The sequence below is a fragment of the Hyperoodon ampullatus genome (assembly GCF_949752795.1).
Source record: "Hyperoodon ampullatus genome assembly, chromosome: 1".
Classification (NCBI taxonomy): Eukaryota; Metazoa; Chordata; class Mammalia; order Artiodactyla; family Ziphiidae; genus Hyperoodon; species Hyperoodon ampullatus.
This window is the reverse complement of record NC_136914.1, coordinates 228,992,728-229,017,801: the sequence shown is the minus strand read 5'-3', so window position 1 is coordinate 229,017,801 and position 25,074 is coordinate 228,992,728. Positions and strand designations below refer to the sequence as shown.

Genomic DNA, 25,074 nt, shown 5'->3' with positions numbered 1-25,074 from the left:
AAGGGAGTCCCACCCCTCTTCCATCCTGGAGAGGACCTCCGGCCTGGCCAGGAGCAGGTCCTGCTGGGTGTGGGGACACCACGAATGTTCTAGTAAAGCCAGGAACAGGCAGAGGCACCACCGTCCCCTCTGGGATGTCCCTCGGCTCTGAAGGAGCCGACCAGGAAACCAGCGGGTCGAGGTTTCACAGGGAGAAACGAGCAAACTCTCCACCTCCTGAGATGTCGTCCTGCCTGGGAAAGTCGTGCCAGCTAGAAAGCCCTGAGGGGGCTGGCCGAGGAGCAGCAGCAGCCAGAACAGCGACCCGGCCCACGGGGAAGGAGGACCGCAAGCGACCCGCCCTCAAAGCCGCCACTGTCCACGCGACGAGCGCTTCCCTGGGGTCCACCCGCACCGCAGGTGCGCCCGAGTCACGGTGACTTCCCCACAGACCTCTTTGTTCTCTTACATTTAAACCGAGAGCAGAACTCATTTTCTTTATCTTTCTGTTTGCTTTTTGGTCTTCAGAGTGACAAAAAGGGGTATGGAACGCACTCTTACAAAGAACAGGCGAGGTTCTTATCCTTTTTACGTTGAAGTCTGACTGCAGAGTGGCAGCCCCATCGCCTCCGCACGGGACAGGGGGACAGGGCGGCCCTGGGGCTGGTGCGGGGAGCCCAGCGAGACCCACGCTCTGGATGAACGTGGAGGGGGACGGGGATGGGGAGGGGGATGAGGGGGAGGCGGCCGGGTGTCAAGCACACAGAGGCCCCGTGCGCCCGGGGCTGGGTTGTCCCGAAGCCGGCAGGGAGGTGACGCGGCCCTGCTCCCCTGGGCGCCCTGACCCCGGAGGCCACCCTTGCTGCTGGGCTCTGGCTCTTCACAAACCAGAAAAGCTAAAGTCTGCGTCGGGGGAATAAATACATTTGGCCAAGAGGAGTCGCAGCGCTCCGGTGTCCTGCCCTCGTGGCCAGATGCACCTGCTGCCCCCGGAGGCCTCGAGCCAGGCTGACCCCGCGGGCCGGGTCTCTGCGCGCAGCCGGCCAGAAGGCTTGCAGGGTCCTGGGACGGAGCGGGGGTGCGGGGGACACCCCTGAAGTCAGGAGCTGCAGGGGAATAGCCATGCCCTCATTGTCTGTGACCTGGGGGGAAGCAGAAAGGGACACAGGTTACCTCAGGGTCCACTGCCGGGGGGCAGGCCTCTCGGAGCCCAAGCACCAGGCCAGAGTGCCCACCCAGCTCCTCTGAGTCTCTCCCTCAGGCTCTGTGGCCCCTCAGCTTCACCCAGCCCTCACCATCTCGGGAGTCCCGCCTCCTTTGGTGCCCCCGCCCCTCTTCTGGGGCAGGTGTCTGACCCCTGCATCCCCCGTGCCCACCCTACCTACCAGGGGCCCTGAACTGCCCAGGGAAGGTGCAGGATCCTCAGTGGCCCAGGGACCCAGACCACAGGCTTGTCCTGCAGCCCCGCAGCCTTGGGCCAGGCACACAGGGGCTGAAGGCAGGCCAACTGTTCTGGGTCCTGCCAGCCGTGAGTAACTGGGGGTTTGGGGGGTGCTGATGGCTGTGCACTTGCCCCAGGCTCAAGGCTCAGAAGGCCCCAGTGTGAGGAGTGATTGACACCCCTGGAGCCCCGCCCCCAGCTGGGAGCCCCGCCCCACCACCAGATGCACCCTCCTGGCTTAAAGAGACCCCCTTGGGGTCAGGGGTGGGCGGGGGTGGGGCAGAGGGCAGACCCTGGACAAGAAAATCCTCTCCCAGGTTGGTGGGGAGCCCAGGCTTCAGCCCTGCTTCCTGACTTGTCCCCACCTCCCATGTGACCACCAGGTGGTCATCCTCGACCAGGGACAGCGGACATTTCAGCCCTGCGTCTCAGGGCCAGCCCCTCCCTAAAGAAAGCAGTGGGCTCTCAGGGAGGGGAGCCTCCCCAAGTCCCACAAAACAGGGGGAAAGTGTTCCCCACACGCAGCTCTGCCGGTCACAGGAGGCTCTGGGAAGAGGGGGGCGGGAGAGGCCAGGAGCCTAGAGTCCAGTGAGAACAGGCGGAGCGCACAGGGGCTGCCGGCCACAAAGCCGGCTGCTGCGCCCCCAGGAGGGGAGGTGTACCCGCACCGGTGACAGCGCGCCTACACAGGAGGAGGGAGAGGTGCCAGCCGGGAGCCTGGCCCAGCCCCGAGAGCGGGCGTCTGCTTTTGCAGTCTTGGAAGCCGTGAGCTGCTATGACAAGACCCCGAATGCCCTGAGACGGCCACGCCAGCCATGTGGAGGGCCCGGGCGTGCGTGTGCGAGGGGAGGTGCCGGCCACCCCGGCCGAGGCCTTGGGCAGGCGAGGACACCCCAGCCCGGCTGACGCCACTGGCCGGGAGCGCACACAATCATGAGGAATAACCGAGCAGAGCTGTCTGAAGTCACTGTGTTTTGGGGAAGTTTGTTCACAGAGTGATCATAAACTGAAACAAATACCCTACGTGTCTGAAGTCACCGAGAGGTTTCGATTTCTCTCAGAGACCTGGGAACTCATAACTGATTCTATATAAACGACCCCAAATGAGGCAAATCCAACTCTGCATAGAACAGATCTGAAGAAAAACAAAATATATTCATAATTATCTGCATGGATAAGCTACAATTTTTTTTTTAGATTTCTTTTTTGATGTTGACCATTTATAAAGTCTTTATTGAATTTGTTACAATAGTGCTTCTTTTTTTTATGTTTTTTTTTTTTTGGCCACGTGGCACGTGGGATCTTAGCTCCCCGACCACGGATCGAACCTGCACTGGATGGCGAAGTCTTAACCACTGGACCACCAGGGAAGCCCCTAAGCTGCAATTTTTAATATCAACACTGAATCTTGATTTAGCCAGAAATCACGTTTGTGTGTTTGTGTGGCAGGAAAAGGGGGTGTTATGAGGTTGAAAAATCTTCCTTTTCCACAGCAAAAAAAGTCCATAAAGAAGGCTTCAGCTGAGAAATCATGAAAGAAGAAACCGCAAGATAAGTGTAGGACTGTGCAGAGAAATCCTTTCATTACACATTTCATGTTACTAGTGGGCTTTCAAACCATGAGCGTATGTAACATTGCTACAAATAAAAATTCAATGGAAAGATATCGTGTTCAGGAACATCTTACTATAATGTGAAATAGGAACCAAAGGCTTTTTCCAGTTATTTTTATTTTTTTTGCGGTACGCGGGCCTCTCACTGCTGTGGCCTCTCCTGTCGCGGAGCACAGGCTCTGGACGCGCAGGCTCAGCGGCCATGGCTCACGGGCCCAGCCACTCCGCAGCATGTGGGATCTTCCCGGACCAGGGCACGAACCCGTGTCCCCTGCATCAGCAGGCGGACTCTCAACCACTGCACCACCAGGGAAGCCCATTCCACTTATTTTTAAAATATAGAATCCAGGAGATGCACCTGCACAGAGAAATGCAGACGGCTTCCACCATCCCCGAGGCTGCCTGTGGGCCCTGAGCCCTGCGTCGGCGGAGGGGCTGGCGAAGCCTCAGCGCAGGGGTCCTCTCCTGTCACCATCGCTGCCCAGGTCTGAAAGCAGTGACCCCGCGGCCTAGTGGCCCGGCCGGCAGGTGGGGAAGGGGAGCCGCCGTCCTGCTCCTTATCCAAAGCGCCCAGGATTCCAATGACCAGGAAAGAAACACCAGCGGTGACCACAGCAAACCGAACCGCACACTCGCCCCGGCCGCAGCCGGTCTTCGGGCTCCAAACTGTCATCCCCCTGCCCCAAGGCTCCAAGGAAAGCTCCCGGCCAGGAGCCCGACTTGGGGTGTGCAGGAGGGACCCCTCTCTGGCCATCCCCCCTGCCCCGTGCTTCCCCATCGTCTCGGAGCTCGGTCACGGCCCCCAGGCTGGTCCAAAGAAGCAGCTCAGCATCGGATGGAGAGGGCTGGGGGCTCCAGAGCCACCTCCAGAGGAATGCAAGGCATGTGGCCCGGGCAGGACCCTGAGCAAACTCGGGAAAGACCTCTAAGTCCTGAGTGTAGTGCTAAGGCCCCGCTAAGGAGACTCGTCCACCCAGGGCGGCGGGCTCCCAGTCTCGGGGCACCCCTGAGAGCAGGAGCCTCTGGGCATGACGTCCACTGAGCCACACCCGGACTCGGGGCCCAGAGCCCTAAGCCAGGGCCCAGAACCCTCCCCAACCCAGGACCAGATCCCGGACCCGGGGCCCAGTACCCGCAGCCGGGTCTGTCTTGCCCATCAGTGCCTGAGACAGGCCACCCCCTCCGGGAGCACCCTGGGCTGGGCAGACGGTCGGCTCCAGGAAAGGCTCTGCAGTGTCTGCCAGCAGCAGGTTTCCGGGGACACTGCCCTTGGCAAAGAAAAAGACGGAAACCATAAAACAAAGTCCTGGACCTTGCTCTGAATTCCCAACCGCCTCCTGCCCAAACTGTCTGAGCCACCAAATACCCTCTCCAAATGCCAGTCCTGGGGACAGGCCCTCCCTGACGCTGGTGGTCTCCCCTCTGCAGGTGCCCCAGGACAGGGTGGACACCAGGCAGCGTCCTCACTGCCTGTGGTGGCTGCCGGGCCCTCCCACCCCCCGAGTCCCCAGCGACCAGAGGCCCCAGGAGACGGGGCGGAGGGGACACGGAGAGGACACGGACGTGGGACAGCAGCGATGACCAAAGCCCTGGTGGTCAGGCAGGAGAAACCCCGATGCAGAGGCCCCAGGGGGATGGGTCTTGACTCGCGTCTGTCCCACCTCCCTGCCTGGGGCAGCCAGCGGGTGGCTCTCGGAAGCCCTCAGGCTGGCCCGGGCCTCTGTGAGGACAGCAGGGGTTCTCGTAACTCTGGGGACAAACCCGGACTTTCCCTGTACTTTCTTCTTGACTGAGCAGCTAGGGAAATGCCCCTGAGACTAAGACAGGCCCTCTGCCTGGGATACACCGGCCCCTCTTTAATAATGGGACGTTCCCTCTGGGAGGGGTGGTCCCTGTCCCTTCACCGCGACAGCCTGAGCTGCCCCCCAGAGCGCCCCAGCCCTGCTGTCCGCCACCCCACTTAGAAACTACGGGAAGGGCACAAGATCACGGCAAGAGGCTGCTGCTGGTGGTCCTCTAGAGAGAAGCTCATTTCTCTTCCCAGGAGGAAGACGCCTGCTGGCTAGGAACCAACCCCACTGCCCAGCAAGTCTTCCTCACCCCTTTCCCCCAGTCCCTCCCTCCCCAAGAATCGCCCCAGTGCTGCTCAGCACAGTCCTGGCCCGGAGGCCCCTCCAGCCCTCACATCCCTGGAGGTGGCACTCCCTCTAGTCTGGGTCCTGGAAGGGCCCCCCGATGCCCCAGCGTGCCCCGCCTCCCGTGGCCAGCACCCCAGGGATCGGGTCCGCCCCAGCCCTGACCAGAAGCGGCAGGCCATGCGGTCCCACAGCTGCCAGGAGGCCCAGGCGTCTGAGGGGGGAGCCACGATGCCGGAGGCCCCTCGAACTGGGAGGCGAACGCCACCTGCACAGAATGTGGCTCCCCCGGCGGCCCCCACCGCTCCCTGCCTGCCGGGAGCAGGTTAACCGGGAAGCTTCCAGGCACCAGGGCACTCAGCGGGAGGGCGCCTCCGGCACGGGGCCGCGCCGATGCACCTCATGAGCAACACGTGAGCCGGGTCTCCCCACGAGGGTGCCGTGGGGCAGAGGCCACACCACCCTGGGCTCCTAGCAGTACATCCCAACCTGAGGTCTCCAGCCTGGAAAGCGGCCCCCAGCCCATTCCCCACACAGGGCGGTCAGACACCCCAGGCTCAGCTCCCTCACGGGGCTAAGCTGCCTGCAGACCGGGGACCTGTTGAGAAGATGGGGGGATGGGGGGATGGGGGGCTCCCCTCCCTCCACGACAGGGCCTGGGTTGCGGGATGATGACCAGGCCGGCTGAGCTCAGCACAAGACCAGACGGACAAGGCCAGTTCCCCAAACCACACACAGCCTTCCAAAATGCGGTGACATCAGCGTCTCACGAGCAAAGAAACAAAGCAGCCACCACTGGAAGTGAGAACCATGGAGCCTCACGAAGAAGGAAGCACAGGAAGGCGGCTGTGGCCTGGCATCGCCGATGCCACCTGGGAAGGCAGCCCACAGCAGCCCTGCGGGCACACGACCTTCCACGGGCCATGCACACCGGGCCATCCAGCGTGGCTCAGGAAAAGCCGCTCCCTCAATCCAGCGGAGACCAGCAAGGCGTTGGCCATGGCCCCCGAACACCCACCTCCCCAGTCACCCGCTTGGTCCCGTGGTCCCTTCAGCCATACCCAGACTGCACCAGGTCTGGTGAGACCCGGGCCCAGACACAGGGAGGGGAAGGGGACAGTTCCCGGGAACACCAGCTCCTCCGGGATGGAGCGCTGGAAAGCTGTGGTTGACGTCATTGCCCCAGGATACGCAGAGGGTTGACACGTGGCCCACCTCCTGGTCCAGAGGCGCAGGCGGCCCCTTGTTCCAGCCAGCGCTGCCCCCTCCATCCAGATCTGCTGTGTAGACCGGGTGTGGACACCTCCAGCTCAGGGTTCTTAACCCAGAGACATTATGGGGCAGATGCCAACCCGCCCGGAGCCAGACCACCCTCCCAGGCCCCTCCCTCCACAGCTGGGAGCATCTCCCCTCGCCCGAGGTGCTGGGGGGGGTGGCGGGGCACGCGTCAGGCATCCGGCTCTGCCCCTCCAGGGCCAGGGGCTGCCGGACGCACAGGGGAGAGCCTGGCCTGGGAGCAAACCCTGGCTGTGCCTCCCTGGGGGCCGGTCTCCCCACCTGCAGGACAGGGAGACACGGGCCCCCTCCTGGCGATGCAGCCCAGCGTGCAGAGTGCCATGAACCTGGCGCAGGGCAGGGCGGGGGAGGGCCGCGCCCAGGCCCCCAGCAGGCTGGGCTCCCGTGTGCATTACCGTGTGCCAGGCAGCGCGTGGGTCTGGGTGTGCGGGAACTTACTTCCCCGAAGGGGACACCAAATAGAGCAGCAAAGAACGAAGGGGTGGGCTGGGACGGAGCCGTGACGACAAAGCTGCTGCGACGGAGAATCCCAAGCTCTGGGGGCTCCTTGGGGTCACGGCCGTACATGGGTGCTCAGGAGAGAGCCCCCGAGGAGGTGGCCGCTGGGCACAGAGTGGGCGGGCACTGCAGCTCTGCCACATGGAGCCGAGAGCTGGGGAGGGGCGCCCTGCGTGTCCGCTTCTGTTGCAAACACAAGGACAAGCGAACACAGCAGAAAGGAGGCCTGCAGGAGGAGGTCAGCACGGAGGGGCCGGGACGATGCTCGGGCTGACTTGGGACCCTTGGAAATGTGCACGGAATCAAAATGTAAAGGAATCTCTACAGATGGAACGAAAAAAGGAGCTCAGTGACCCTAACGGTGCCTGAGGTCATGACAACCACGGAGGGGGCGCTGTCTTGATAACTCTGAAACAGGAATTTGACGTGTCCCCCGAAGGGCCAGCGCCAGGGACAAAAGGCCTGCAAGCAAAGCTTGGTGTAGGCCCACGGGCAACCTGGTGGCATCACTGTCTGAAACGATTACATACGTGATGTAGTCTACATACATTAAATATTTTACATATATTAACTTTTGCATGTAAAATTATTGTGTTAATATCACTAAGAGCCAAGATCTTCAGGATAACGGGAGAGAGATGCAAATATGAAAGTTGAAGAAGTAAAAAATCTGAATTAGAAAAATGAGTGTGGGGCTTCCCTGGTGGCACAGTGGTTGAGAATCTGCCTGCTAATGCAGGGGACACAGGTTCGAGCCCTGGTCTGGGAAGATCCCACATGCCGCGGAGCAACTAAGCCCGTGAGCCACAGCTCCTGAGCCTGCGCATCTGGAGCCTGTGCTCCGCAACAAGAGAGGCCGCGACAGTGAGAGGCCCGCACACCGCGATGAAGAGTGGCCCCCGCTCCCCACAACTAGAGAAAGCCCTCGCACAGAAACGAAGACCCAACACAGCCAAAAATAAAAAAATAAATAAATTTAAAAAAAAAAAAAAAAAAAAAAAAGAAAAATGAGTGTGAAGTCATGATTTCTTTTCTCCTGAAAGAAATTCCAAGGTCTGTTAACTGCAAAGGCTAAGAAACCACCTGGAAACGGTGTGACCCCAGCAGCCAGCACCCCTCGCACCCAGGCAGGATGGCGGCTGGATACCAGTCCCCTTGAGAGGACCCGGGACTCCTCGGGAAACGGCTGACCCCGGGTCGGGCCAGAAATGCCCACGGTGACCCAGAATCCCGAGCCCTGGCAGAAAGCAAGGCCGCTGCCAGAGACCGCTGTGGTCGTCAGGCGGACTCATGAGCCGATGAGCCCGTGGCCAACAATGGGACGATCTGGGTGTCAAAGAGGACATTCGCCTGGACTGAGAGGTGTCCGCCATGTTTGTGACAGACACGCTGGTCACTCCGGAGGGTGCTGGGAACCGACTCAGACGCTCGTCCGTCTGCTCTGTAAGACCTCATCTAAAGGTGACCAAAGTGTTCCTGCAGAATGGCTAAGGAGCTGATCAGGTCACCAGGACAGAAGGGCCTCCCGACGGGCAGCTGAGGGACCACCGTCCCACGGAGGGGTCGCACCCCAATCCCATGGCGCAGGACTGCAGAGCTCGGGCCCCTCCCCGTGTGCTCTGGGACCTCCGACCTCGGGGTAGGTGCTCCGTCCAGTGGGGGAGAAGCAGGACAGGAACAGGGACAAGTATTTGGAGCTGGCGGTGGGGCCCCCTGGCAAAGAGTGGTTAAGGCATCTCACCAGTGGGAGGGGCAGCACTGGGCCTGGAAGGCCCAGCCCAGGGGGCCCGCAGCCCCTCCCCTCGGCTGGGAGAAGTCCCCGCCCCCGCTAGGGACCCCAGCAGAGCAACTGCACACACCGGGCCTGTGTCCCCGTGCACCCACCTGGGGACGCGGCGGGGAGGGGGCGGGGCCTGAGCCCCTGCAGCAGCCTCGTTATTACAGGCCTTAGTTTCCTCTGGAACAAAATAATTACAACCCTCACAGAGGACCTGAGTTCCCTGAAAGCAACGCGGAAGTCAGCTGAGAAGCAGAAGTACATCTTTATTTAGCATTGGAAGAGAGAAAAGCCCATTTGGGGCATTCGCCTCGAGGATACCGTTCTAGAAGAGGCACAGGAGGGAAGCGGCCCCTGGAGACAGGATCTGGACGCCTCCGCTTGGGGACTGGGCGCCCAGTCAGCACTCCAGGCGGGGCGGGGCGGGGCGGGCGGCCGCCGGCGGCCGCCAGCACCCGGGCAGCACGGGGTCCAGGCTGGCTTCCCGCGGATGTCTCTGTTTCCCGGGAGAGTCACCTTGTGAAGCCGAAAGCGGCCCTGGTGCCGCCTCCGTGCACGGCCTCCCCGCACGCGCTGTGCACGGACCCACACGGGCCTGCTGAGCGGGCAGAGGGCGCAGCGGGCGAGTGGGCCCCCAACCCTGGAACCCGGGATGTCACCTTCCATGGGACAGGTGCGGCCGGTGTGATGGAACGAGGGCTTTGAGACGAGCAGATCAGGCTGGACTGAGCAGGTGGCCCATAAACGCCTCACAGGGTCCTCCTGGAAGAAGGCAGGGGGGACGCATCACAGCAGAGAGGCCCCCGTCACCATGCAGGCAGAGGCTGGGTGATCCCGCCAGAGGCCCGGGAGCGCCCGAGCCCCCGGGAGCTGGAAGAGGCAGGAAGGACCCTCCCCTGGAGCCTCGGAGGAAGCACAGCCCTGCCGGCACCTTGACTCAGGCTTCTGGCCTCCAGAACCATAGGAAGAGATTTCTGTTGTTTCCAACTGCCCAGCGTGAGGTCATTTGTACCAGCGCCACAGGAAGTTCATAGGGGACGAGGCTCACCCCAAGAGTGCCCTCCACTCAGGGAAACCAAAAAACCCAGCGCTCGGAGCTGCCCGCGGAGTGAGCCCCAAAAGTTCCCTGCTGGCCAGCAGCCCGGCCACTTGGGCAGGAAGGGAAGGGGCCAGGGCCCCTGCGGTTCCACGGGAGGTCGGGACCCAGCCCTGGACCCTCCCAGCTCACACGGGGCCTGTGAATTTCCCACTGGGCTGAGAGGCTGGGACACTGGGTGGCATTCTGAGCTGTCACGGCTCCCAGGACACCGGGGCACCCGTCCCCACACCTCCCAGGCCCTTGGGGTGCGCGCCCAGTGACCATGCACCCAGTAATGGACGGCTCCATCACCGCCTGCCCTCACCTGGGTGGTGCCCGCGGGCTGGGCGAGGCTCCAGCCCATCCGTGCTCACCCATGGCCTTGTCCTCACCCACGTCATCCCACGAATCCATCACTCGGCCCCAAGGCTCCTCTGAGGCTGGACCCCGAGGCTCCTCCCAGCCGAGACCCAGGCGTTCACATGCCGGCAACTGGAGTAGCCCCTCCACAGCCGGCGAGGGGCATGGCGGTCCCAGCAGCCCAGCCCGTCCCCTGGACCTCTGCCCCCTGCTCCCCGTGGCCCTCCCACGCCCCATCCTTGTCTGAGCCTCCGTCCTATGGCACATCCTTCCAGCCTCCAGGCCCCTATCACACTGCTGTCCCAGAGCACGGGACCATCCACCCTCTGCTTGAAATTCTCCCATGGCACCCCTACTCTGAGGATAAGGCCCCAGCTGGGGCCTCAGGCCACCAGGCCCACACTGGGCCTCTCCCCACCCCTAAGAACATGCCCAGCTTCGTTCTGCCACGGGCCCCAGCACATGCTGCTCCTTTTGCATCCTCAGATGCTCATCCCCACCCTATTAGCTCATGATTAGCTCACTGTTCTAATCTCAGCTATGTGTCACCTCCTCCAGGAAGCCTTCCCAGACCCCCGGTCCAAATCAGCTTCCTCACCAGACGCTCTGCTGGGAGGCCCTTGTCCCCTCTCAGCACATTCCTGTGTGTGATTAGGCACGAATCTGGGGACTGTGAGTCGCAGCCCTCTCCCCAGCCCCCGAGACAAGGGCCTCGGTGACTTTGCACACTTCTGTCCCCCATCCAGCGGAGCATTCAGTCCTTGGTAGGCCGACCCCTTGGTGGGTGGGTGGGTGGGGAGAGAAGAGGCACGGAACCGGGTCTGAGAGGAAGAGGCCTGGGGTCACACCGCCCCCGGGAGGCGTCGCTGTCACCCGTCAGGTTGGGGGGCCAGCCCCGCACTCAGGGCATCCCTGTCCCACCTGCAGGACCCTCGCCCCCCTGACCAGTGGGCAGCAGGAGTTGCCCAGCCCATCCAGTCAGGAGCATGACCCCGGCCCCACCGCGGGGGGACGTGGGAGGACCCCCGGGAAAGCAGAGCCAGAAAGCCGGCTGCAGACAAGTCCCCTCACTCACCCCCTACCCGGGAGACAGATGGGAAAACTGAGGCTCAGAGTCGCCAGCCTGCTGGGGCCGGGGCTGGGCCCGGAGCCCTCAGGAGACGCGCCTCGCTGGGGCACACGAGCACCTTGGGGGCGGTGCCTGCTCAGAGCCCCTGTGCCCAGCCAGGCCCCGCTGGCCTCTCCCCAGCGCCCTGGCCGCCAGGCCCCAGGCCGGCTCCGCGACTCTCACAACGTCCGCGTGGGCACCCACCTCTCAGCCGAGCCTCCAGCAGCCCTGCAAAGGGGGCAGGGTCTCTCGGGGAAGAGGTGCCGGGCACACGCCCCTGGAAGGGGCCCAGCCCCACATCTGCTGAGACTCTCCTGACACACCTGCGGGCAGCATGGACACCCCAAATCCCAAGGAGCTCCTGGCACCACCTCAGCCGTCCTCAGGTGGCTGCAGGGTCGGCTGGGCCAGGCCGGGGTGGCCGGTGGGTGGGGCCCGGAGGACCACCTTCCCCAGCAGGCCTCCCGGCCGAGCTCCAGGCCCCTGTACCAGCCTCCCAGCCCTCCCGTGGGGGGCCCGGGGGGCCCACGCCCGCCAGGAGGTCCCTCCTCCTCCCAGGACGCGCCCGGGTGCTGGTGACCCTGGCCCCTACCTCAGCACCGCCACGGGGCACTGCCACCAGCAAGCATCTCACACAAGCTCTGCCGGGACCCTCCTCCTGCACCAGCCCCTCAGCCCTCAGCTTGCCTGGGGAAGCCCACCTTCCCCGGTGAGGGCAGTTCCCTGCTTCCCCTTCATGGAGCAGCCTGGACAGCTGCTCCCCAGACACTTGACACCTGAAAGCAAACTTGTCCACCAGGAGACCGCGGACCCCACCTGAGCGCGAGACCCCGGCTTGCTGACGCCAGCAGATCAGCCACCTGGCTGGCACAAACCTCAGCTCAGTCTTTAAGCCTCAAAAAACAAAACCCAAAAGCCCATCAGCCAAAACCACTTGGTGCTCTGGCGCCGAGAGGATCCAGGCCGCCCGCCACGCTCCCAAAGCTCCACACCCCGCGGGGGCGGGGGGCACAGGCCCCCGCAGCAGGCAAACCCGTCCAGCGAGATTCCTCCTCTGCTTCCTGATACACAGAGCCCTGAACCCACGGGGCTGTCTCTGCCCACAGCAGGGGCACGTGGGCAAGGTGCCCGACACCAGGCCAAATACGGGCTGGGCCCTGTGAGCAGAGGGGCGGGGCCAGGAGCGGAAGGGCACGGAGAGAGGCAGGGCCCCCCAGTGGTCCCCAGGCCAGCGGGACGCGGCCGCAGCCAGGGGTGCCCCTAAGCCTGGCCACAGCAGGGAGATGCCCTAGGAAGCCCGATGCCAGGGCATCTGGACTTTCTCTGGACCGCTGCCCCTCAGGTGAGCTGGCCGCCCTCACCTGAGACCCTAGCTGCCTGGATGCCCCCAGGTCTGTGCCACGCCCACACCCCAACACGAAGGCCAGAACTGATGGGGGATGTGCCTGGTTCCCAACAGGAGAAGTTCGTGCCTGGAATCCGGGCAGCCATGCAGGAGGTGATGTGGGAAGCAGGTGGGGGAGGGGTGGGGACAAGGCCTCAGGAGCCCCGGCCGGGACCCCAGCCCAGACGTGCCCCTCATCACTGCTTCTTCAATCCCAGGACCCCGCTGCACCCGGCACAGCAGGGAGCGGGCACCAGCACTCCACAAAGCCCCTCCCCAGCCACATGAGCTGGCCCTGCCCAGCCCTGAAAACTCGCCTCACCCGGGAAACCGGCACAGACAGGTGGGGTGAGCAGGACAGCCAGGCCAGACAAGGTCACCCGAGGGTCCGGAGATGAAGGCAGAGGCCCAGCTCATCCTCTGGGCCAGCCCCTGTGCCATGCTGTCTGTTTCTGTGGGCGTGGGCACGAGGCCACGGGGCCAGGAAGAGCACTGACCCCACGGGCTGCCCCTCACACGGGACCCTGTCATGTCCCCTCTGGTCCACCCAGGCGGCCTGGAGCCTCGGGGGACCATGGCCTGCCCGGGACCAACCAGGGGAGGACAGGGAGGGTAGTCAGACCTGGGAAGAGTGGCCACCAGCGCCAGTGACCCGCTGGACACACCCCGCTGCCCAGGCCAGAGCTGGTGGCAACCATCAGATGAGAGCACGCCCACATCTCCCTGCACCTCGGGGCCCAGGGGAAGCTCACGGCAGAGGCCCTCAGCCCCCCGGCCGTTTCCCGACACCCCGCCAGACATGCCACACGGTGATGCCCCACGCCACCTGGTGACACGGCAACTGCACAAGGTGATGCTTCCAACCCCAGGTGGTGACACCCCCAACCCCACAGAGGCTCCATAAGGCCTGTGGCTGGAGATCCTACAAAGGTCTCCTGGGGGCAGAGACAGAGGGCGAGGCACTGGCCCAGGGACAGATCCCAGAGCACCGGCCCCGCCACCGGGAGCCTGGAGCCCCCAGCACCAATGTCCAGGACCCACGTGCTGGCTGACGGAGGGGAGCCCCCACTGGCAGCAGCAGAGCAGCGCTGGGCCACAGGCACTACCTCTGAGGGCAGGCAGCTCAGTGACTTTCCTCCTTCCGGCAAAGTCAGACCCCTGGGCGCACCTGCGAGCAGGAGGTGGGGGAGGGGAGGGAGGGAGGCCCCGCCTGCAGCCTGGGAAGAGTAACAGAGGAAGCCCCTCCCTGCGCTCCCCACCGCCCCATCCGTCAAAGCCGCCGCCTTTAAAACCCTCTCCTTTCCCCAAAGGGAAACGAAAGAGCAAGGAGACCTTTTACGGTCCTTTGCAAAATGGCCGCAAAACACAAACTAGCTCTGTTCTCTGAACAGGTGGCTGACGACTCGCCTGCTTTTGTTTCTTTTTTTTTTTTTGCGGTACGCGGGGCCTCTCACTGTTGTGGCCTCTCCCGTGGCGGAGCACAGGCTCCGGACGCGCAGGCTCAGCGGCCATGGCTCACGGGTCCAGCCGCTCCGCGGCATGTGGGATCTTCCCGGACCGGGGCACAAACCCGTGTCCCCTGCATCGGCAGGCGGACTCTCAACCACTGCGCCACCAGGGAAGCCCCTCGCCTGCTTTTAAAGCACCTCTTCTGTGAATCGAAAAGCTGGACAATGTTGCCAGCAAGCAGGGCGACTGTCCAGACGGCCCCCTTTGGAGCAGCGAGCCAGATGGCCAGGGGCGTTCGTGTCCCCCCGGCTCACCGAGGCCCAGGGCGGAGGGACAGCCCAGATGCAGACACGGGCTCGGGACGGCCGGAGAGAGGCCGCCCTCCACGCACACACTCACCTGGTCGGAACCCGAGTTACGTTTCAAACTGGGTTAAGAGCTCCCTTATTTCCGGGGCCACGTGCTGGGCGGCATTGGCAGCCTCTGTTATAGCTTTCCGATACATCCCCTTCTTCTTACGGTTAAATCTCAGTTTGAAAAATTCAGAGAAAGGGGAGAGTTTTGAAATAGACAAGAACGACGTAGTTGGAGAACCAAACCACGAGACTTTCGCTTCTTGCCAGGAGGGCTCCCCGTCCTCCTTCTGGCTAAGACTGATGTCCAGGACACGTGCTGGCCACCAAGGAAAACCATGAACCTTACCCCACACGATGTCCCCTACGGCCACGGTCCTTCCGTCCTCGGTAACGCACTTGGAGACGCTCTGCGTGTGCAGCCTGACCGTCAGGGGTGGGACCGTCGGCTGCGCATCCTTGGACGAGGCCGGCACAGACGCACCGTCGCCAGACGAGAGGTCACACATGTCTGGTGACGTCACTTCCGAGCTGGACGATTTGGACTCGTCCAGGCTGTCGCTGCTCCACACCGACACGCTGGCACAGCCAGTTCTCCGGGGGCAGGCGGCGAGAAAAGCCAGGCCGTCAGGCCCGTGTTCACCTTGGGGACACCCCTTGCAGTCGTCGTCCTCGCCAGAACTTCCAGAAGACGAGTCCGCCAGCCCAGAGCGGGCAGAGCCGTCGGCGAGGGGCGCGGGTGAGCCGGCCCGGGGGCCGCGGCCACAGCCCTTGAGCTCCTCCACCAGCTCGGCCCTGTAGACGGGCTCCTGCTCGCCAGCCCCCGGGCGGTGGGGCTTCAGGCGGATCTTGGGGGGCGGCGGGGCAGCGCTGGGGGGCAGGGGCCGCGTCAGCTTCAGCTTGGGGATGGAGGCCGGGGCCCCGGCGGGCGGCCTGTCCCTGGGCGCCTCGGGGTCCGGGCCTCCGGGCGGGGCCTGCGGGGGGCAGAAGGGCTCCAGTGAGCCGTGCACGCGGGAGGGGATCTCCACCACCTCGCCGGTGCCCTGGGGCGTGCTGTAGGAGATCTTGATGACCGGGCTCCGGGGGACCCGGGCCCGCGCCTCCTGCCGCCTCTCCCTCTTGCTCCTCTTGGCGGTCGTGTCACCTCCACCGTCGGGGTCCTCGGGCTTTCGGGGCTCCCTGCGCGGCCGGGGGGTGGCCGGGGGGCCGGGGCTGGCCTCTGGGGGGCTCAGGGTGCTCTTGCACTTCTCACAGAGCACCTGGCGGGGCCGCAGGCGGATGGGACTCAGGGCCAGGTGGCCAGAGTCGCGGTTGCGGGACAGGCGCCTCCGTGTCCTCTTGATGCCCCGGGGGGGCGGCTGCGGCACCCACTGCCGGTACGTGTTCCTCAGCCAGAGCGGGGGAGGGAAGGGGGCGCCTTCAAAATAGGGCGGGAACGGGGGCAGGCTTCCGGCGGGCAGCGGGGGCGGCTCGGGGCTGGCGGTCTCAGGGGCCTGGTCCCCACTGGGAGGTGGCGGGGGGCCCGTCCCCAGCTGCATCGCCTCTGTGTCCCCCTCCGTGGGGGCCGGCCCGTGGCAGCCGTTGACAGGCGGGTCCTGGGCCTGGGGCGGCGGAGCTGATGGGGGCAGGCCGAAGAGGCCGGACCTGGCGGTAGGGAGACAGAAAGGGACAGTCAGGACAGGGGGGACCCCGCCGTGAGCAGACCCCCCTCCCGGAGGGCCCAGCACATGCCCCGGGGGCATCCCAGCTGCAGGCTGTGCTCTGAAGTCACGCGACCAGCATGGAGACCGACGGCCCCACAGGCACTGAGCACCCACACCTCACTCCGTGGCAACAAGGGGAACGCGGGCTCGAAGCTGGAGGCCTCCCAGGACCCGGTGCAGGCGTGGGGCCCAGGAAGCCTGGGGACGGGGTCTGGCTCCTGGGACGGGCCTGACCTGGCCTGCGGGGGTCCGGCTGCTGTGTGGCCAGCGGCCCGTACAGGCCTCACCCACTCAGGCCCCTCCTCCCTGAGGGAAGCACTCCCAGAGGGAAGACCCCACATGTGTCCCTGGGAGGACCCCCAGTCCCAGGACAGCCCATAGGACCGGGGTCCCAGGTGCCGGACGTGTGTCTGGGGGTGGGGGCCACTCGTGGCCAGGCCCAGCAAGGACAGGGGTCAGCCACCAAACCTGAGCCCCGGGCCTGGGAGTGAGCCCGCTCCCTCCTGAATGCTGAGTTGGGCCCACCTGTTTCCACGGTTCTCAGGTGAGGGCGTCACTCAGGCCGCCCCTGCCCACCACGACCTGGAAGGACCACCCCTCCTGCCAGCACTCCTGGCCCCTTCCCTCAGGACCTCCAGCTCCAGGACAGAGAGGGCCAGGCGGCACCGATAAGGCCACGTGACCCATGCGAAGGGGCCAGAGAAAGCAGGAGGCCCCCCTCCCGCGAGGACCCACAGCTGAGCCTGAGCGTGTGGCCGGCACCTCCGGGGCCCCCCAGTCGGGACTCTCTCCCCGGGAAGCTTGGGGCCAGCAGCCTCCACTCAGGTGTCCCGGCATCAAATGCCTTGGGAGTAGCGCCCTTCTAGAGCCGATGACCGTCACCCCCAGGCCCCGTGCTGGGAATGTCGGGAAGTCATATCCGATCAGCAAGCTGCTCTGGGAGCCACAGGAAAACACACTGCTCCGAGTGAGGGAAACCAAGCCCAAACGGGCTACACCTTTCTTTGGCGGTGACACACATAACTTTAAACACATGCGATTTAATTTGTAAGAACTGCTTTAGCTAAAAGCTGTTAGTTTTCACTTTTTTTAAAGCACTGAACAGACTTTTAGCCAAGTTAAGAGAAACGAGGATTAGAAACTTGTACCTCAGTGTCTCCCTCCCTTTTGTAATTCAATCAGAGTAGAAAAGATAAGTGAGCTTTGCTGTTTCTCAAAGAAGTCATTTCTCAAAAATGACTTCTGCATCTACAGGGTCCAGCAAACCAGGGCCACGGCCACCTGCCCTCTGCTTGGCCATGGAGGATGCAGCTCATTCAGACGGCTGACCTGTGACCTGTGACCCTGACTGAGGGAGAAGAGGGGAGGGGGAGGGGTACAGAGAGAGAGAAAGAGAGATGGCAGCAGGGCCAGCCTGCGGGGAGCGTCCAGCCACGGGCCAGCAGTAGGGGACTTGGCCCCCTGTGAGGTGGGATTCTGCGCTGGGGGGGGCAGCCCTTGTGATCCCTCCCTCCCCATCACCCGTGGGCACGTGGCTCTTCAAGGGCCCCTCTCCCCGGAGAGACCAAGCCGTTCCCACCGGACTGGCTCCCACTGCGGCCCCGCAGCCACAGGCCCCCACGTCCCAGCCGACCAATAACAACAACAAGCACCACAGACCACGCCTGTCAGCGGTGGCCGCACGCGGGGCGCGTCTCGCGGCTCCTGCAGCCGCCACCACGGGAAGCAGGCATGTATGATTTCCATACCAGGATGGGCGGAGACTTTCAGGGGAGCAGGGGTGGGAACGGAGGTCCCAGGACCGTGCGCTGACTGTCAGCCGCCCTCCCACCAGCCCCGGGTCGGGCACTGGGCACAGAGGCTCCACACCCCACGGCCCCCAGGCCAAGTCAGCCACCAGGCTTTGTAAGTCAGGTGTGACTGGCACACAGCCACGCCCGCTGCCCGTGCAGGGCCCCTGCGGCGCTGCTGAGCACCTGTGACAGACACCGCATGGCCACCAGCCCTTCACGGAAAAAGTCTGCCTGTGTCGAGGTGTGGGCGACAAGCCCCCACCCAGGCGTGTGACAGGCTGGTGTGTCACCAAACCTCACCCGAGTCCCAGGCATCAGAGCGGGCACCTGGCTCATTCCCTTCAACAAGCCCCTCGTGGGCATTCAGAACAGGCTGAGAATTTGGCAAACTAAACCCAGGCACACGCATGCAAGCGTGCATCCACACACGTGTGCACACACATGCACCAGGGGGCCCACACACCAGGCTGGATCCACACATCTGGGGCTGGAGGGTTTCCCCCAAGGCCTCCCCGAAACCCACTTCCTGCCCACCATTCACAGGCACCCAGGCCACGAACTGGGGGCTCACTCTGACACCCCCCTCCCATCCGCACCCCGCCCCACCTTCCCAGGCCCCTGGGCTGTCACCCCACTAGGACCCGGCCTGTATCCCCTCCTCGGGCTCTGTTCCTCACCGCCCCCCCGTAGCCTGGCCTGTGCCGCCAGTCAGCCTGTCTGTGCTGGTGCAGAGCCCCTCCTGCTCTGCGGGACCCCTGGGCAGCCCCTTTCCCGTCATCCCCCATCCCCCAACCCAGCTGCCCTCCAGGACCCTCCTAGGCTTGGACTGTGCCCTCGGCCAGCCGGCCCGGGGGGCTCTGCAGTCTCCTTGGCCACCTCTCTGCACACACAGGCTGGGGACAGGTGGCCCTGAAGACTCTGCAGCTGTGGCCCATTCAGGGAGCTTTTTGCCCCACTGATCACACACAACCTTCAGGGGTTCTCTGCATGTTCAGGACGGCCAGAGACCCAGGCCCTGACCTGAGCCACAGCACTAAGCTGTGGGCCCCTGGGTGGGCCGGGTCTGCACCCACCAGACACAGACAGGGTCTGGCTGTCGACGCCGCCCTGCCCAGGCAGATCAAACTGGGAGGCAGCCTCGGCTGTGAGCAGTGCCCTGGTATGCCTGCACCCTCTGCCCACAGGGCTGTGGGCTGCAGCCTAGAGGGGGAGGTTCCTTGCAGACGGCCCGGTGGAATGGCACCGCGGCTGCCACGGCGGGCCCCATGACTCGGACACTTCCTTCCCAGAGCTGCTGCCCTGCCCAGGCCACACCCACGCCTGCCGGTGGGTAAACAGGGCCAGCGGGACCCTGGCTGCCGGGCTGCAGACCACGAGCAGGTTCTCTGTCTACAGCCCCATGAGGCGCCGTCATCACCATTCCCATTTCTTGGATGGGACAGTGAAGCTGAGGGAGACCAGGGAGACCAGCGGGTCGGGAGACAGGCAGGGTCCGTGCTTGTGCCCCAGCTCTGCTGCCTCTGGGCGCGGGGATGGCACCAGCCAAGGCCACTCTCTCTGGGAAGGACCTCAGCAACCTGTCCGCCGAGGGGTGCCTGCTGGACCCCCAGGCACAAGGTGTGGCCTGACCGCGGCCTGTGGGTTGACCACGGGGCCGGGCCCCTCGGAGAAGCCGGGCTGTGCCCACGTGGGCCTACACCCAGGGACAGAGGCCCTGGCCAGCCTGGCAGAGCCCCACACGTGATACTGCAGGGCCCTGGCAGGCAGAGGGCTGGGGTGGCCCTGGAGCCAGAGAGATGGCCTGACAGGCACAGGGTGAGGAACCCAGGCACCCACACTGTCCTGCCCTCTGCAGTGCGGAAGGTCTGGACTCACGGGGCCCCACAGGAGTGACTCACGGGCGGAGCCAGGGCCCGGCCCAGCCTCGACAGGCAGCACAAGGCCAGCCAACGTGCCCATGCAGAAACCCGAGGGGCCCTGAGCAAACCTCAGCACCGCATCCTTGGGGAGCTAGGGGAGGGGCAGATGGCCTGCGCTTTGAGGAGAGGCTGGGGAGACCGAGCCCGGGCGAAAAGTTCGCACAGGGAGCTTCAGCCAGGAGGCTTACAGGGATCAGACCCCCAAAGCAGAGCAGTTCTGCCCCCAAGGGAACAGGAGACAGAGTCCCCAGGGTCACCCACCGCTCTGCCCAGGTGAGGGCACGGCCACCGGCATGGACACAGGGACCCAGAGAGAAGCGGCCTGGCCTGCACTCCTCCGTGGGACACCAGTGGCCAAGCCTCAGCTCCCACACGTCCCTGGGGCTCGTTTGTGCCTCCAGCCTAGCGCCCATCCGAGAGCAGCGGGCCTGGGCGGGCCCATGGCTAGGAGGGGCCCTGCCGCCTGCCAGAGCTTGCGGCCTCCCCACCCGCCCCCTCCCAGCTCGGCAGGCTTGGGGCCCAAGCGCCTCTGGTGCCCACTGGCAGCCTCTGGCCCCGGCCAGGTCCCCATCTGCCTTGGACCTTCCTTCTTCGTCCTCCCACGGGGAGAGGCCGCCCCGGTGTCCTGTAAAGAGGTGAGAAGACGTGGCTCCGGAACAGAAACATCCCGGGGGCCAAAGCCCAGGGCCAGGTGCCTAGGGCAGCCTTGCGCGGCAGGTACCTTGTGGGCAGAGCCTGCAGTCAGTCCCAAGACAGGTCCAGGTCCCGAGACGAGGCCCACCTTGCGGCCGGCCAGGCTGTACACCCCAGCGTTGGTTTAGAAAATACACGGCGGCCGTTTCTCTCTCCCAAAGCCCTGCCGACAGACAGCCGCAGGGTTGGAGCCCCGAGGGAGGGGAGGGGCGGGTGGGTGTCAGGCTGCTGCGCACAGAGGTCCACCTCTGCTCAGGGAGCTGGGGAAAGCAGGGTGACACGGGGACTTGCAGCCTGGACGCCAGAGTGGCCCCTCATCCAGGGCCACACGTGGGACCCTGCCCCTCCCCCGTGGTTATCAACCTAGCGTCTCCGCCACAGCTGGCCCCCAGAGTCCTGGACCAAAGGCTGAAGAACCATCAGCATCATTATAAGACTCAGGTGACTGTGTCTCTCTTCCCAGGAGCACAAGGCCAAGCCCCCAGCCCACGCGCCCCACCCCCTCCGTGGAGCAGCTCCAGAGGCCAGCCATGCTGGCCAGGTCCCTTTGTGAGGCATCTGCCCACTGGCTGCAGGTCATACCACCCCGTGATGCACTGCGCAGTCCCAGTCCCTCCAGCTCCTCAAGGGCAGGGAGGACGAGCCCAGTGGGGCCTGGACAGGGGACGTGTCCGGGATGGAGCAGGGGCGTTCTCCTGCCCAGGGACGGGCCGTGGCTGGGATTCTTGGCCAGCTGAGTCTCCAGAAGCCTGGGTCCCAAGCCCCCCGGGCAGGTGTGGGTCCCAAAGGCCCGTACCCAACCTTTGCAGTAGAGGGGCCCCGGAGTCTTGTGTGATAGCGGCACCCTGGGTGACTCACACTGGGGAAGTTTACAAAACGCGCACTTAGAGGTCAAGGCCGGAGGCTTCGGATTGGCCAGGCCAGACAGGCAGCTGGCCCTCATGCCCACCGACCGGAAGACCATCCCCTCAGCACTCGGAGACTTTGCTGTCTTTCTTTGGGCCACCCCACCTGAGGTCCTCAACCAGAGGTCCACTCCCCAAATCACCCACAAGAGGCCTCCCCCGCACCCCAGCCTGGAGAGTGGAGCTGTGGGGTCAGGGTAGGCCGGGGCCATCTGCACCGTTATGTGTCAGAACGAACACCGCCCACCCGAGATACTTGAGGATCGTGCACCACAGCAGTTATGCCAGGGACTTAAGGCCGCTTCCCAGCACACAGTAGGTGCTCAATGAATGAATGTGGATGCAGGAGCCACAGGCACTCAGAGCAGCCAAGGATCTTGGTTCAGATCACACAGCAGCCTGTCAGCAGGTTCAAGGCTCGGCACCGGCCTGGCGGCTCCGAGCGTCCGCTGGGACCTCGGCCTGGCCTCCGTGGACAGACAGACGTTCAGCCCAGAGCTCCCAGAGCACCAAGGGAGGGGTGCTGCCGCCCCAGTGCCCCCAAATTAACAGTGGTTGCTGGGCCCCGCTGCAGGAGAGGACCCAGGGACCCGTGTGAACTGCCCCTCCCGGGGGACCCCTCTGTTCTCCTAGGCCCCCGGGGTCTGCCCACGAGCTCGAGAAGTGCTGACACGTGGCAGTGACTGGTCTGCGCCCGGCTGGGGCACCACGGGCACACGGGCCTGCTGACCTGGAACCCACAGGCCCCAGGAGGTGGGCAGGCGCCTGCAATCTGAGCCCCCAGCTGCTCTGCCCGCCTGTCAGTGCCCACACCCGGGATGGGGCCTCACTGACCGGCCCTGCCACCGTGACGTATGGGGTAGGGGGAGTGGGCCCTGAGGAGGAACCGGCCCCCGGGGAGGCAGGTCGGTGCTGCAGACCCCCGAGGCCCGAGGCCGGGCCTCTCTGCCAGAAACACCCAGGCCAGGTTGTAAGCTGCCTCTGGACCCTGTCCGACAAGCCGGCTGTAAACATGAGCGTTGCAGATCATAATATCATGGTAGCAAACTGGGATCAGGATGAAACTGGAGGTGACCCACAGAGGGGAGGTGGGGTGGGCAGGGACAGGGGCAGCTTCGGGGCCAAGCCCAGGCACCGGAGGGGTTGGGAGAGGCCAGGTCTCTCCTCAGGTTCTCTTCAGGGGGGAGCCCACTCAAGTCAGAAAGAGGAGCTGCTGAGCAGAGCTGTGCCCACCGAGGCCCAGCTCCTGGTTCTGTGGGCGGCTCCGGTTACAGCCTTATGTGGCCATGGCAGGGTTGCCGCCCACACGTCCTACAGCTGCCAGTTCCCATGCTGGGATCCCAGCAGAGCCTGCTTCCTTCCACGAGGGGGTGGGGAAGCGGGTGGGGGGGGGGTGCAGATCTCCCCATCAGGTTAGCCATGGGCTATAGGGACGGGAGCCCTGCCTGGAGGCAGAGACCAAGGGCGGGGGGCCGGCAGCCTCTGCAGACACCCCCAGCCTCCCTTGCCCTGAGTCAGGGAGCCCAGAAAACGAGAGTGGGGGGACCTCTCCTGCCAGGGCCCCTGTCAGGGAGGAAAGGCCAGGCAGCGCTGTGCAGGCAGCGCTGGGGTGCAGCCCTGCACAGACCCAGGAGCAGAAGCAGGACTACGCCGGCGGAGGAAGTGGTGGCCACTGGTGGCAGAGGACCCTCAGCCGCCCCAGGGGACAGGCCTGGCGGCTTCCGGGCGGCTGTGCTGCAGCCCCGGAGGGTCACCAGGTCCCAACAAGCACTCTCTGCAGTAGCCAGCGCAGAGCAGGGCGACAGTCACCTGGGACGCCATATGTTAAATCACATGACTTGCACATAAATGGCTCTGGCACATCTAATGAGGAGATAATGCCAGCAGAGTGGCCGTTGAAAGGTGATGGTCCTCCTGCCACACCCCCGCCGCCGGCACAAAATTTGGGCTCCACTGAGGGAAGAAGTTGGGCCTTTGCAAAGGGGAGCCGTTTAGTGCTCCCGGTTCAAAATAAGGCCCAGCCTGAGCCTCAAGACATTAGTGCCTGATTAATGCCTAATCATTTATCTGCGCGACAGCTCACTACCATGTGACACTGTATCCAGGAGACTCTTTCCCGCTGCAGGGATCCCTGCAGCCGGCATACAGGTGCCTCTCAGGATGGATGTGCCCCCAGGCCTGCCCAGGGACCCCTCCAGCAGAGAATCCCGCTGGCTCCCGAAGGGAGCTCAGCACAGCTCTGAAACTTGTATCTTTTCGTTCCTGTTCTGCCCAGGGCTCCTCAGCCCGAAACAGTGTTCTTAAATCGCGCCGCTGGACACAACTGCTCGCTAGCAATCCTCAGCCCCGACTGCTCCTGGTGGGGGGGACATTGCATTACACCCCGCCCCCCCTTATGAGTAACTGACAGAGCAAGCGCATCTGAACCCACTGCCCCCACCCCGGCGGATGACAATTCTCAAGACAGCCGAATTCAACAGTGAGTCTGAACAAAGAAAAGTGCGTTAATTATGGCAGACGTGCGGAGTTCGGAGCCGGGCGGCGCGGCGGTGGGCGCGGGGTCTCGGGCTCCACGCGCCGCGCCCAGGCTCCGGCTCGGCGCCCATCGCCGTTCCCGCCCGGCTGCGCGGTCCCCTGCCCGAAAAGTCGCGACGACTTTGAGAACCACTTTTCCCCCCCGAGTGGCGGCCGCGCTCGCGCACCCCGAACCCGGGGCTGGAGAAACCGAAAGCGGGCGCCGGCGCCACGCTGCCCCGCCCCGGAGCAGCCCCGGCCCTGGGCCAGCGCGCGCGCGGGGTGGGGGCTGTCCCGAGGGGATTCCGGGGGCGTCCCGGGGCCCGCGCCCCCGCCCCCGCTCACTTTTTCGTGCAGTCCAGCAGGATCCCGGCGAAGCGGCGCTCGCCGCAGCTCACGGTGACCAGCAGCGCGCCGTTGACGACCTGCTCCACCCGCACGGGCAGCCGGCAGCCGGCCCGCGGCTCCATGCTCCGCGTCCCGGCCCGGCCCCCGCCCCGCGCCGGGTCAGCCCCGCGCGTGACGCCGCCCGCCGGCCGCCTGACGTCACAAAGCTCCGCTCGGGGCGGCCTCCGCGAGCGGGCCGGGGGCGCCGGGAGGGGCGCGCGGGGCACCCGCGCCCACAGACGCGCGCCGGGCCGTGCGGCCTCCACACTCGGCGTGGAGACGCACTGCGGAGCCCCACCGAACGGGCAGGATGGGGCAGGATGGGGCAGGGCCGCGCTCCACCCCCGGCGACGCTGGCCGCGAGCGCCCGCGGAGAGGACCTGAGAGCCGGCGCCTGGAGAACTGCCCCGGCCCCGGGTCCAGGGACCCCCTCCTCTCCAGCCGGGGGTCCACCCGGGGCGCCTGCCCCTACCGGCTCCAGGGTGTCTTCCCCTCTCCTCGCCCCGGCGCTCCCCACCCCGCCCGTGTCCCCGGGTTCCCCGCCTCCGGGTCTGGCGCCCGGGTGGCCACCCGGGCACTGCGGGGAGGAAGTCCCGGCGGCGCGAGCAGGAAGCCCAGCGGGGCCGGGCCGCGGAGACGCGGGGCGCCGAGGGGACACCGGCGGGCCCGCCGCAGCGGCCCAGTCTCGA

The 25,074-nt window shown here is 64.9% G+C and overlaps 2 protein-coding genes across 2 annotated transcripts; both read right to left on the bottom strand.

The window, feature by feature from the left end:
* Window positions 1-449: 449 nt before the first annotated feature.
* Window positions 450-24,468, bottom strand: PWWP2B (PWWP domain containing 2B; the record flags this gene model as incomplete). The annotated part of the gene is made up of 3 exons (XM_079706675.1): window positions 450-1,121; window positions 14,821-16,115; window positions 24,344-24,468. 3 exons carry the CDS (start codon window positions 24,466-24,468, stop codon window positions 1,108-1,110), a joined length of 1,434 nt encoding a protein of 477 aa, XP_079562801.1. The 3' UTR covers window positions 450-1,107.
* LOC307054796 (uncharacterized protein) lies at window positions 8,988-10,331 on the bottom strand. Its single transcript, XM_079706686.1, has 3 exons — window positions 10,143-10,331; window positions 9,399-9,501; window positions 8,988-9,235 (listed from the first exon to the last, which is right to left on the bottom strand). The coding sequence occupies exons 1-3, from the start codon at window positions 10,179-10,181 to the stop codon at window positions 9,006-9,008; spliced, it is 372 nt and encodes a 123-aa protein (XP_079562812.1). The 5' UTR covers window positions 10,182-10,331; the 3' UTR covers window positions 8,988-9,005.
* Window positions 24,469-25,074: the final 606 nt, after the last annotated feature.

Coding starts and splice junctions, on each gene's coding strand:
- LOC307054796 (XM_079706686.1), bottom strand. CDS start 10,181: ATGGGCTGGAGCCTCGCCCAGCCCGCGGGCACCACCCAG. Junction 9,502..10,142: donor AGCCCGCGGGCACCACCCAG/GTGAGGGCAGGC, acceptor GCCTTCTTCCAG/GAGGACCCTGTGAGGCGTTT. Junction 9,236..9,398: donor CCGCACCTGTCCCATGGAAG/GTGACATCCCGG, acceptor CCCGGGAAACAG/AGACATCCGCGGGAAGCCAG.